General features: G+C 37.2%; 1 protein-coding gene across 4 annotated transcripts in view; it reads left to right on the top strand.

The window, feature by feature from the left end:
- THSD7A (thrombospondin type 1 domain containing 7A) overlaps positions 1–14,223 on the top strand; it is a 286,252-nt gene that overhangs the window by 153,358 nt on the left and 118,671 nt on the right. For all 4 annotated transcript variants that reach the window (XR_004419770.1, XM_033076380.1, XM_033076383.1 and 1 more), the window contains exon 4: positions 5,702–6,533. Coding sequence is in view for 3 of the 4 variants with exons in the window: in XM_033076380.1 (XP_032932271.1) it covers positions 5,702–6,533 (832 nt within the window). In the remaining variant the exon portion in view is untranslated. The remainder of the gene's footprint in view (positions 1–5,701; positions 6,534–14,223) is intronic.

The following is a 14,223-nucleotide window of genomic DNA, read 5'->3' as shown; positions in this document are numbered from 1 at the left end:
AGAAATTTGAAGTCTACAATATTAGGTAAGGTTGTCTTGTTTCTGAACTTAGAAAAAGTAGATTTTTGCTAATCAGTCTCTCCATAGTCCCATTAAATACAATCCTCTCAAAATACTGAAAACTAAGCTGCTCATTGTCTCATGCAGTCTGAGTCTCTCTCCCTGGCATTAAACTGTTAATGCTACTTACAGGCACCAAACCAGTAACACAAAATGGGTCAAAAACCAGTTCTCACGGAAAGTACAGCAAAATTCAGCTGAAATCAGTGCAGCTCTCATTTGCTAAAAATGCGAGCAATGTCTTGCTCAATGCTTTAAGATTGAGCAAGATTTAAAACTATCCTCAAGTTTTATGTTTGAGGATAGTTGGGGGATTATTTTGTCTTCTTTTGTATTTGTATGGGGAAAGGAGTTCAAGGGATTTTCTCATAGCCTTATTTGTCCTGGATCAAAGTTCGAAGTAAGTTCTTTTTTAAAACAGAGATAATTTTTATATCTGAAACAATATTAAAATTTACTGCATTAAATATGCTATGTTAAATACAATGTTAGCTTACTTTGTTCACAGCTGAAAAACTGTCAGTGCTTTAGTGGGGCTTTAGTTTTCAGTTTTTGCCTCCATTGTAATAATTCCCTGAAATTTCAGAATAAACTTGCAGGAATGGTTAATTCACTTATGTTCCTGCTCTCTGAAAAAAAAAAAAAAAATGTTAATCCTTCAGAAGCTTAGAGGGAATCTTAATATTGTATTTTACAGTAATCTCTTTAGAAGACAAAGAATTACAAATGACATTTTAAACTCACTAAGACTTCAGTGACAACTTCCAGAACAAAAAGAGGCAAGCTTCCTATTTATTTCTGTAACTGCCATTTGTAAAATACTGATTAAATGAAGAGTGGATAAACGATAGTATTTTCATGAAACAAGTTCAGCTCACTACAGGCAAAGTATGATTCGTTCATCCAAGTATGTTTAGAAAAAATCCAAAGAAAAGCTGTTTTGCATTCACAGCAGTAGACATTTTTCCCCAGTGTGAAATGGTTTGAGTGCACATACATCCCATTGGCAAGGTGTGTCTGGATCAGCACACAGCAGGGACAGCAGAGTGTCTGTGAAAACCGCTTCAGTGGGAAAGAGAAAACCTAAAGAATATTCATAAAGGGCAAATTAAAATATTATATGAAGTCTTGATTAGACTTGACAGGTTTCCTAAAGACATTCTTGTTGTTACTAGTGCTTAACATCAGCTGAAGATTTGTGAAAGGACAGCTGCCCCCACCTCCTGCAGCCTTTAAATAATGGTGGGTGAAACTGTAGGCTGTGTCCTGCTGATCTCTTTCATTCTGAGTTGCATATGTATGCTACATTAGTTTCTGTGAAATTAATTCTATCCCAAAATTTCTTATTTACAAATACAGTGGTAAATTACTACCCCTAATAATGATATAACATAAAAAACATAGTGCAGATAACCTGTATGTAATTTTCTCATACCTCTGAGAATCATTCAAAACTTTAAAGCAGCAATACTTTAGGGTTAATTTCTTTGATTTTTTGTAAAAGTCACAAAGGCCTTTTACTCAGTTCAGAGACATTTGTTTTCCTGTTTTCCTGTGATTAATTTCAGAAGAGAACCATGTCTCATCTTGAACCTTGCAATGTTTTTGGGGCTACGTAACTTAGAAGTGAATGATTGTAGGCTCTTAATAATTGAGAGAGAGATGGGTAGTTCTGAGGACAATCTGGAGAGAAACCTGTCCCTCTCTTTTTGTGATGTCTTTGTACAAATCATAGCAACAATATTCCTCTGCAAGTGCTTGAGGTTGCCTACAGTGCGTACAGTGAAATGGGGGTAACTTAACTGAAGATTTTAAAGTGCACAACTGAAAAATAACTGTAATATTGGTTAATGTGGATGTTAGAGATTTCAAAAGGAAAAAAAATTGGTATTACTCAAGCAATTACTTTATCAATATGCCTAGAAATACATGAAATTATTTTTTTTATTCTTTAACATCTAAATAAAGAAATGAAATATCAATTCTCCTTCACCCTAAATAAGATGAATTAATTAAACTGTTGAAATTTCTTGGATATTCATAGGTGTTTTGAAATTAATTAATTGGAAATTAGCTTGATAGTCTAGTTCTTAATGAATGCTGAGTATAGAAGCATTAGGGTTGAGGTCTCTTTCCTTTATTTTTTAATTTTCCTATGTATTCCATAATCCCAAAGGGAAATCTAGCTAGTTGGGAAGAATGGTACCAGTTGTTTTTTTTGTTCCTGTACATATTAGAGCAGCATGCATTAAAAACCAAATATTAATCCTTGATTCTATCACATAGAGATAAAAAGTAAGGTTTTTTGGTTTGTGGCTAAAGCCTTCCAGTTTAAAAGCAACACAAACAAGCAGTTGGTTAGAGCGTGGTGCTGATAACACCAAGGTTGTGGGCTTGATCCCCAGATAGACCATTCACTGAAGAGCTGGACTTGATGATCCTTGTGGGTCCCTTCCAACTAAGAATATCCTGTGGTCCTGAGCATACAGAAGAGAAACTCTTTGAGTGGGAGGTGGGTATGGCAGGGAATACATGGCCAGGACTGCAGGGCCAGAGGCTTTTCTGGAGGTCAGACAGCATGGGACAGTTTCCTGCCATTTAAAATCAGGGGAGAGGCTTAGAGGACAGGGAAGAATTTTTTATTTGTGTTTGGCTTTGTTTTCTGCTTTTTCTGTAACACCTGCCCCCTGACCCAAATTTTAGCTTTCTGTGCAAATGAAATTTGCTTTCGTCAAGGGTGAAACCACTAGTTTTTTGAGGAAGCTCCCTTAGGACAAAGCCTAAACAGATCCTTGCCCCAAAGCTGTAGTTCACTTTTAGACCCTGTCATAGTCATATAAAGAAGTGGGCAGTAGAAAGAAAATGTAAGTCTTTTTCTGTAAGTAGGTTGTTTTGTCTTTAAACTTAAAAATCAGCCTAATGTAGATAAAAGGGAGGGTCAGATACATCACTAAGATCTCTGTGTCAACATGCACATGAATATAGAATTACTGAGCAGTAGTCTGCTCAAAGGGTTATGTAAATGTGGTTTGTTGGTACTCACCTGTAATGAATTAATAAATATTTTACTATCTCATGAGACAAACAAAATAATGCAATTTTCTATGTGAGTCTATCTGTGCATCTTATTATTGTTTTGCATTCAGTTCTAAAAACAACATATTTACAATCAAAGAACTTTTTCCCAGTTAGCACAATCACAGAGTTTTTGTTCATATTTACATTTCCAAAGGCAGAATTTATTGCATCAATGCTGAGATTTTTATCATTTTTAATAGTGTAAACCTTCCTAAGAATTGGATTGAAGATAATTTGATGACAATCACCTTTTTTAGGTAAAATGAGATTTTTTTTGATTACTGAGGAATGGAGATGTGATGGAATGCTAAGTGGGCAAAATTTTCATCTGGGGTAATGACCTGATCTTTAAAAAAAGGGATTTCCTTATTGAACGCACAAACCACACACAAACCAAGGTGTACTGACATGGCAAGGCAGAAATTTATAGTTTCGAAGATGAGCAATGTATCTATATTTCAATCACGATTAGTTTTTGTTTCTCTGCTCTAGCTGAAGATTTTCTGCAGTCTTTATTTTTTAGAAAATGGCAGTTGTTCAAAGTGTTTTGAGGAAATGGTGTCTCTTGACTCAATGTAAATGCACCCAAATTAAATACAACAATGGTTATATCATTTGTGGAAGGCTGGTAAGAGATAAAGTAGCACAATCTTGCTGAAATGGAAATTGAAATATGTTTACATTTAATATACATTCATTTTTCTGGACAGCTAGATAGATCTTGGCAACTATAATTCAAACTTAATTTGCAAAAAAATATGGAGGAGTTTCCATGGGCTGAATCTGCCAGCTGGTATTGCTATTTTCAGCCGTCTAGTGTTCATTCTCAGGGTTTTAAAACTGCAAGTGAACTGTTCAGCCACAGTGTTCACTTAAAAAAGAGACAATGAGGAGCAGAGGCTAAATGTATAGCCTATCATCAGCCTATTCCCAAACTGGTACTGAAGTTAATGTTGGATGAACAGATGAAAATTGTGTAGAAGTCAATGAGAGTTTTAAAGCTCATGGGAATCAGTAGTAAGATGTGGACACATATTCCTTCCAGTCATTTGATAAGAAGATGTTGTAAATAATTTGTATCTGCCATAGTTCATTTCACTTATTGCTGTGCAGTACCAAAATTATGCTGTTAACCTGCTCTGAAAATAGCAAAGGCTCAGCCTGGCTTCTTCAACAGCTTTACTCACAGAAATAGTCTTGGACTGGGGTCATTCAGGTGAATGAGGATTGTGTGGCTTGGCCCCAATTTCTTCACAGGACAGAGAACTCCTCTGTCAATGAAAATGTCTTCTGTGTGATCAGGTGTCTGCAGATAGACAGGTTTTCTTTGATTAATAGTTGCAGGGATTTTTTCTGAATTGCTTATTCTTTTGCTCTTATGTGGTAAGTCAATTCACAATGTGTGTGAGGGGAGATTTTATAAAACCTGAAAAATATAGGATTTTTTTTTTTACCTCTGACTTATGGATTTCATGAGTTGAACTGAGTGAATATTACAGTTTTTAATAATGGAAAAATCAACAACATCACCTTTCAAGAATATATCCTTTTATTTATTGTTTTTGTTGACATTTATTATAACAACATGTTGCATGTCAAATATTTACCATAGACCTTGGAGATTAAAGAAAATGGTAGGAACAAGTTACTTCTGCGTGTAAGTGACTCCTGGGGACATTCTGATTGGACACAAGAGGAAACTTTTACAATGAGAATAATCAGAAATTGGAATAATCTCCCCAGTGACACTTAACAGTGACACTGTTAAGATACAGTTGGACAGAGTGCTGAGCCATCTTGTCTAGACTGTTCCTTCGCCAAGAAAGTTTGGACCAGATGATCCTTGAGATTCCTTCCAACCCAGTATTTTTTGAGTATGTGATGCAATAGCTTCTGTTATTTGGAGAGTTAAAAGCTGGTATGTCTCTGTCTTCAAGAACTATTCTATTCTATAATAATATCACAGATTGTGTGGAACAAACATTTCTTAACCAGATTTTAATTTTTTTTTAGTTATAATAAAGGAAAGACTAGAAGTGGCCTACTTGAAATGGCCATTTTTCAAAATGTATTGTCTAGTTGTTGTCATTTCTGTATGAAATATGGAAGGAAGAGAACACAAAATTAATTGACATCAAGGTATAAAGTGTAGTGCAGTAGAAATGTGAAGGAAAAAAATAAACAATCCAGGAAAAGTTATGCAAGTGAAAGAGAGAGATCCAATTAATGTCTTCAAGGGAAGAGATTTGGCTCCTACCTTGGCAGTAAAAACTAAGCTGTGAATGTGATTGCTTAGTTCATAGTTCTCTAATGTGATTGATTCATGTGTATGCTTAGGAATTATTCAATATTAAATATTCAGTTTGTCTGGGATAAAAAGTGAAATTTATCTGTAATCATAAAAACAGTAGATGAAGAGTACTCCCATGCTTGCATTTTCAAAATTTAAGCTTCTCCAAGGATGAAATTCTTAGACATACAGGAAATACTGTGAGCTTGCTTTTGCAATATGGCAGAGAAATAACTAAAGCGTGCAACGTTAGCATCTTCTCTTGTTTTCCAGGTCCTTGGGGGAGATGCATGGGAGATGAGTGTGGTCCAGGCGGCATCCAGACGCGAGCGGTGTGGTGTGCCCACGCGGAGGGCTGGACCACACTGCCCACGAACTGCCGGCAGCCGGAGCGGCCGGACAACCAGCAGAGCTGCTTCCGAGTGTGCGACTGGCACAAGGAGCTCTATGACTGGCAGATCGGCAGCTGGAACCAGTGCCAGCCTGTGCTCTCCCGCAGCCACGAGAAGCCCCTGGAGTGCCTCCGAGGGGAGGAGGGGATCCAGACACGGGACATCACCTGCATTCAGAAATCCAACGGGGTTCCAGCTGAAGATGTCATCTGCGAGTACTTCGAGCCGAAGCCCCGGCAGGAGCAGGCGTGCCTCATCCCGTGCCGCCAGGACTGCATCGTGGCTGAATTCTCGCCCTGGTCCGAGTGCTCCAAGACCTGTGGCAATGGGCTTCAGCATCGGACTCGGCACGTGGTGGCTCCACCGCAGTTCGGGGGCTCAGCTTGCCCCAACCTCACCGAGTTCCAGCTCTGCCAGTCCAGCCCCTGCTCTGTTGAAGAAAGCCTCTACAGCCTCAACGTGGGGCCATGGAGCGCCTGCTCGGTGCCCCATTCCAGGCAAATAAGGCAAGCAAGGAAACGAGGGAAGAACAAAGACAAGGAAAAGGACAGAGAAAAGGCAGTTCGAGATCCTGAGGCTCGCGAGTTAATTAAGAAGAAGAGGAATCGTAACAGGCAGAATAGGCAGGAGAACAAATACTGGGACATACAAATTGGGTACCAAACAAGGCAGGTCACGTGTACTCACAAAAATGGGAAAACTGCTGCTCTGAGGTAATCACTATTTATGTTTGCATACTTGAATTTTTGTCTGTTTAAAGTAAAACATGCATAAGTGGATTCTTTTACACAAGCCCAAGTCTCAAAATGGGGTTCATGCTATATCCAGTTGAACATCCATCCATCATCAAGCTCAGTGTTTTCTGTGACGTGAGACATGCAAATTGTGCTGGTGATCATACTAAGCATCACATTCATGTGCCCTTTTATGCTATGCTAGTCCCCAGCCTCTGTTTGCTTAAATAGATTTCCCCCAAATGCTGGAGGATATCTGTCAAGTGTCTGCTCTCTTTCTATGAATTCAGGCAGGCGTTTGCTCTCTCAGCATTTTTGAAATAGGTGATGTTACTGCTTTTAAGGCTCTGGGCACAAAGACTACCAGGAAACTGGACTGAGTCAGACTTACAGTAAAAGTATAAAACAAGAGAGAAGAATGTATGAGAAAGCAGCAGCTACTCATTCTAGTATTCTTTTTAAAAATACATGAGCATGAAATATTGTTTGTCCTTCATGATTCCTGTGGCAACATTTCTGAAAGGGAAGCCTCTTTGTTTTTTCCATGTACCTCCTCCCTCCTCTGTTTCTTTCTCATCTGCACCTCTATGCTGTCTGCCCTGGTTTTTTTCTGATATTTATTTTATATATTGATTTATTGTTTTACTTTTCAAGAGTTCTGTCAATCACTGATGTTTTGACAATTCTTTCCATAGGCTTCTGGATGCATTTCTAAAACTGTATTATCTTTGATTTGTTTTATCCACCATTCTCTTTCCTATCCCTCAGAATGTTTCTATTCAACTCAAAACCTTTCAGTTTAGTCTTCCTTTCTTTGATGTGATTCTATTTCCTGCCCTCTAGTTCAATGCCTGATTAATCAATTTTACTTCGACTGTGAAATGGCTAGGATATCTTGCTGAATGAGGCTGACAGTCATTGCTCCTATGTTAGTGTTTAGGAATTTCTTTCAAGGTATTTTGCTTTAGAGTTTTTGTTGTACCAGTTAAGCATTCTATCACAGAACATGTAGTCACTTCCACCTTTTCCATTAGGAACCAAATAATATAATTTTTTTCCAAGTGCAATTCCTTTCAAGAGATGATCCAGCAGTGAAACAGGAAAATGAAAAGTTCCCTGGCTTAAGGGAAGAACTGAAAGGCTTGGGTTGTTTAGCTGAAGGAGTGATATGGATGAAGATGTGAATTAAATATCTATGAGTGTGTAACAAACCATCACAAGGAAGAATGGAACGATCTATTCTCTCTATATATTATGGATATATTGGAAAAGCAATAATGGGAAAATCACAGCAGTGCTGAATGAGACTAGGCTTCTCAATACTGGGAATAGTGAGACTCTGGAGAAAATTGCCTGGGCCATGTGTGGCACCTCCATCTTCAAAGGTTCTTAGGAAAAGGCTAGAAAAATGCATGTGTTGGTGATGACACACCTGGAAGCTCTTGATTAGGGAAGAGGGGCCAACTGCATAGTCTTTTTGCAGTCTCTTCTAGGTCCAGTTTTCTTCAATTCTTTAAGAATTTTGATCCATACCTGGAGGAAGGTCTTCACAAGAAATCTCAAAATTAGCAGCTCAGGCAGTTCCAGGTGTTGGCTGCAGCACAATCTCATTTTTTGGTGCCAAACAAATTGCCTTTACTACTTCCTTTTCCAGCCTCACATCAAGCAGCCCACACTGTGCCTATCCCAGGAACATCATTACCCTTTAAATACAAGGAATAATTTATTATACATCAATTCCTATCAGATAGCAGCCAGGTGCTCTTTTTGAAAGTCCTTAACTTTTTGAAAGGTTAATAAAATTATAGAGTAAAAAAAAAAGGGAGGAATGACATAGTCGTGCCAAACCTCTGATAAATGGTAAAAGCAAGTAAAAGTACAGTTGGAAGTCAATGGCCTACTTTACTCATTATCTTTACATTCACTCTTGAATTCACTTCGATCACCAGCTCTGTCTTTAATTCAGATACCTCAGAGTCTTGTGCCGTTTCAGGCTGGTGCAGGGAAGTGAATGAAACCCTCTTGCCTGAGGCAGTGAAACAATAGATAATACAATGTAGGATCAATTCTTCCAAGAGTAGAAAATTATACAAATGATACAGTGGCCACTTTTATGTCTAATGAGTAAGATTTTGTGTTTTAATTGCACAAAGGGTTTCCAGTAGTCTTCACTTCAATTTTAATATAAAATTTTATTTTCTGGTTGCATAGTATAATCAAGAAAATTTGGTGAAATGACTCACATGAGAAATTCTGGTGCTGATAACATAGCTTATAGAGACCAATCTATGTTACCTGTATATCCATTTGCATCATTTATGCTGCACTCTTCACTAAGCAATCAAATGCTTTATTCTATGACTGCCATTCCAGAATCTGAAACAATAGAATTATTTTTCTGCCCAGGGAGTCAATGCAGCCAGCTCAAATGATTTTGTAATCTCCATCACATAGTAATGGTGTTACTAAATAATATAGACAAGTAAGGTGACTGGGAAACCTGCTTTTCTCATGTAAAATCCTCTTCAGCTTAAATAGTCCATTTTCAGTGAGTTTTGACTTTGGCAATCAGAAACAATCAGCCCCCTGGCAGCAAGACTGAAAGAAGAATAAAAACCCTCAGGCGAGTAATATTTTTTGCAGAGATAGCAAAATTGATACATTATAAAAAGGGTTTTAAAAAAGAACAACTTTCAGAAGGATGCTACAGAGAAAATGGTTCTGTAACGCTGTCAGAAAAACTTCAAAAAGGTAAAATTCTCTTGACATATCAGCACACCAGGCATGGTAAAAAGAAGTGAAACAAGAAAAATCAAAGTTTAATTTATATACTTTATTGCTGAGTGAACAATAGATATTCTCCCGTGAAGGATGAAATATTGGATTTTGTATTGCTCATTCTGCAATAATATATGTGTTATGTGGCCTGTGTTTGCTTTATGTTCCCCTCAGTCTGAAATTCTGGTGCACTGAAAATATTTGAAAAATAGAAATGTTGAAGGAAAAAGCAAATTCAGTAATTAAAAGTTGTTTATAAAATTACCTCCTTGGATAGCTAACAAAATCTGGACAGTGCAGCTGTTAGTGTAGCAGACAATACTTGATTGTCTGAAATATTTCCTCTTTGGTGAAATTGGGGTTTACCAAAGAGCTATTAAACAACAAACTGGCAATGTAGAGGGACATAAAATATATGTAGAAGCTAATTTTGAGTTGCAAATTTGTTTTTTCTGTTACAAGTTGTGATGATTATGCCTCATGCAAAGCCTATAATTCTCTGTTGTAATATAGACTCTGTTGCTGCTCTGTCTCAAGCATTTCATCATAATTTTCTTCCTGGGAAGACTTTTGTGGGAAAGTTTAGCAAAAATGTTTGGCTAGTTTGTGCAAATTGTGCAAGTCTAAGAAAAAGGGTTTTTTTCTTTGTTTGTTCTTAATTCATACAACCTTTTTGCTGAAATGCTTTCTTGGGACCTCAACAGATTGGGAAATTTGGAAGGACTTGAGCATAGACATTTATAACTCTAAGAACATGGAACAGAACTGGAGTATCTTCTTGACCTGTGTGGCTCTGCACTTCAGCAAAGATTTTGAAATCCAGTGACAAGGCACATTATGTTCCCATGAAGCAGCTGGTCCATACGTGTGGGGACAACCTGTCACAACATTCCAACCAATTATTTATCGCATTGTCTTAGCCTCAATGCTTTTGATCATATGACCATTTTTGATTTGTTTCACCTCTGTTCATCTGAGAAAGTAATTATTTTAAATCCTTTTTTCATCTTCCTCACTGATTCTGTGCATTCATTAAATATCTAGAAAACTATACCCACAAATTTTAACAAATTTAACTCTTTTGGAAGTTTTCATAATGATCTCATTGCAGTGCTTTACTAAATTTCAGGTTTTGGAGAGTTGAGTTTTTATTTCTTCCAGTACTATAGTTGAGACATGAGAGATCTCAGTAGGATCAAAATTATTGAATTTTCTTGCTGATGCTGGGCATAGGTAATGCTTCATTTTACATCTTACTTCACAAAGATGTGTATCTGCTTAAAGCAGCTTCATGACTGGCCACAGTCTTGTGGCCAGCCAGAGACACTACTGGCCACAGGTGTTAAGCTGATTAGCCAGAAACTAAGGAGATTGGGAATGGTCAATTGAGTGTTTAGACTGATGAGTGAATAATACTCAAGATATTGTCAGGAAAAACAAGAAGAGAGAATGTGCTCCTCTAGAATGGCATTTTAACTTTGTTTTCCTTTCCAGGCCTGAAACCTCTTAACCTATACTCCCATTCCAAATCATAAAACAAATGTCTGCGTTCACTTGCTGGACTTTCACTCCTATAAATTATAAACGGTGTGAAGGAGGAAAATAAAAAACCAAGCCAAACCATCATAAGCCTGTTGCTTTATTTATGCCATTGATTTGGAAAGCAGACAAGTCACCCAGAGGAATATGCTGTCAGCAAACAGAAAAAGGATTCAGGCATACAATACAGCAGTGCAGTGTTTTGGACCCTGTAATGTATGCCTTGCTTAGAAAACATCTTAAGAGATTCTCAGCACTTCTCTGAGCGCCTCCATGAGGCAAGAGGAAAAAGGGGGATGTGTGTGAAGGTGGTAGTGGTTAAGGTGCAATAACTTCAAGGAGACGGGCTGCAGAAAGGTGAGGAAAACAGCAATGCAGAGAGGATGGGTTGTGGAGATGAAGGAGCATAAGCAACCTTTTGTTTGTCACTGAGGACCAGATGAGAGCGTGTATATCTGCCCCTGCTTTCTATGTTACTGCAAAGGCAGCTCTACTGGTGTTTTTAGGGGAACCCTCCCAGCTCACCATACTGTGAGGATTTAAAAGACATAAGTGGTTCACTTACAGAGCACTAATTTGGATAATGTGCTATATAGAGTAATCTTGATTCATTAATTTGGAATTATTTATAGTTCATTATGTTAACAAATGGAGAACAGGGAAGAAGAAAGTAATCTTGGATGAAAAACCTCTTGATACCTAAAAACTACAGGGTTAATTTTCAGGTGCATTGGGATAATAAAAATGCAAATTATTATTAGAAAAATGGGATGCAAATATATTGCTTTCCTATAATTTTCCACTGTGTCTTTAGAATTTCCATGAATTTGAAAGAAGAAGCATCCTGTAGTTTTTTAATGTGATTTTGGTGGAGACAGTAATTTCTGTGGATATGCTTAATATGATTTGACGAGTGTTCCTTTCTATTCTAAGTACCTGCTCCATCATCTTACTGAGGCTTCTGTTTTGACAGTGTCTTGTCAGTATTGCTACACATTTGACATTCCATGCCCAAATCTAGATTCGAGATGGAAACGTACACACCGTGCTGAATAATTGAAATAGCAATGAACAATTCCTTTTTCCACACCATATTTTAACTCCTTTCATACAGTGAACAGTTGTTCTGTCATCTAGATGTATGACATTCATATATTTCTGTGCAAAGCATCAAGATTGGGTGGCTTTCTAGTACATAGTTTTTATTCAAATATATGTAATTGTCTTCCTTAGCAAAATATAATAGACTGTAATGTAATGAGGGTTGTACTCCATGTTCTGATAATCTCTTGTGGTGATAAATCCTATGAGTGAATAAATTATTTCCTTGAATGAATGCAGTGTTGAATTTTCAGCTTCAATCTAGTAAGAGATTATGTTGCACAGTGGTAAATTGAATTAGGCATTGACATCTTAAATGAAGATTCTTCTACACTGTGCTTTTATGTATCTTTTCTGCCTCATTGTCAATTAATGTTAATTGAACTCTGTCACAAAATAAATAAATGTTAATCAAGGAGTATTTTTCTAAATTTTGGATTTTCTATATAGGTATTATATCATAATCTCTAAAGAGTCCCATATGTTTTGGTTTTGTTCATTTTTTTAATGAAACTGCTAAGTGTAGGCTGGGACTTAGAGTATACTCTTGTTTTCTCAATCAGCTTAAAATTATGGTATAGGAGCATGTGAAATGAGCATCCTCCTGGGACATATTGTGCCTTGGGGCAGAAATGCACAGAGCTCACACAGAAGCCACAACTCCCCAGGTCAGAAGGGTTGGCTATTTCAGTGCCTAACTTTCAGCAGTCCCACTGGAAATAAAATGTGTGGCTCACCTCCTAGCACTGACCACATTTTTCTAAATGCTGGACAATGCGATAGAGCCAGTAACACTGCCAAATCTAAGCATTAATACAGGGACCAAATCTAAACTAATGCCTGAAACAAAACGAATAGTAGTAATATAGTTTTCAGTAATATATTTCTTTGTATTAATTCTTTACATTAATATTGTATATTTTTTTCACGAGGTTTGGCATTTTGGTTTTTTGTTTGTTTGTTTGCTGATAAACCTGTGAATCTAGCTGTTATTTCGGGTCAAAGTAAATTCCGATTAATGCTATGCAATGAAAATTCCCACTGGCAAAGGGAAATTCCTCCCTAAAGCTTTAATGAGTCATATCTGTAGGTTCTTGCCAAATAACCTGCTCTATCAATTTCAAAATTGTCTGTAGCATGAGATGTACATGCATGTCAGTGTATCACTGGACTGTGAAAGATAGCACTCTCACCGAACCCTTTTACTTTCTTGTCTCCTCAGACACTCATGGTATCTGCAACAGCCCCACAGCAGCTGTTGTTGACACTTGTTTGGGTATAGTAGCAGCCCTTGTTGCTTTGCCTGCATTAGCCAATGTATTTTTTCTTGACACACTAGTTGTATGTAATCTCTATCTCTCCTGTAGTGTTGAAAGCCTGAATGGTTTTGTTTATTTCAAAATTGTTTGGCAGAATTAGTTAAACTTATGAAAGGATGATGGGAAAGTAGTCTTGTGAAAAACATGTAGGTGGACAGTATTGGAATTGTAAATGAATAGAAGTGGACTCATTGTTTGTGTGATTATAATGGCCCATTATACCAGGAGGTACTAACAGTTTCTCAGAACAATGTACAAGATGACCAACACTAAATAGTGCAGCTGTATGGAAAATGGATGAGAACTATGTCATTTTCTAATAGGGTAAATACAGGCACTGTATTCTCACTGACTTCCTTAAAGAAACAAGTTGTTGCCAGCCAAAAACTGAACATTTCAAGGATGACTAGACTTTACAAATTTTTGTCTTCAGAGTAGCTTATGGGGGGTTATCTACACTCTGGATTAAATTCACTCTATTATTATTCCTGCTGTCTAGTAGCTGCACATTAAATAGAATTTTTTGAAATTTTATTTTATTTATGAGAAAACACACTTTTTTTCTTTAGGCCAAATACTTATCACAGTCTCTTTCAAAATCCAGCTATACCTGTGGTCCAAGAATGGCATAGAGTTAATTTGATTATTTTACTTCAGAGATTAATGCATCCAAAAAGCTGTGTGAAGTCTGAGGAGAACACTGCATGTAAAATAAATAGCACATCAGGCACTGTGCTTGATTCTTGTACCCATAACTCCAAAATCCCTCTTACTTATACTGAGTATCTTTTAAGGTTCCATAGTGGTCAAATAAAGAGCAAAGAGAAGATGCTCCACATGCAATATTAAGATCTGAATTTCATTCCAGATAACACAAAATATTAATATTCAGCACAAATATTTCCCTGTTTCCTCAGGCTTCCTGCCCACGA

The sequence above is a fragment of the Catharus ustulatus genome, chromosome 1 (genome assembly GCF_009819885.2).
Source record: "Catharus ustulatus isolate bCatUst1 chromosome 1, bCatUst1.pri.v2, whole genome shotgun sequence".
Taxonomy (NCBI): Eukaryota; Metazoa; Chordata; class Aves; order Passeriformes; family Turdidae; genus Catharus; species Catharus ustulatus.
The sequence above is the reverse complement of the archived record's forward strand: the minus strand, read 5'-3'. Positions and strand labels throughout refer to the sequence as shown.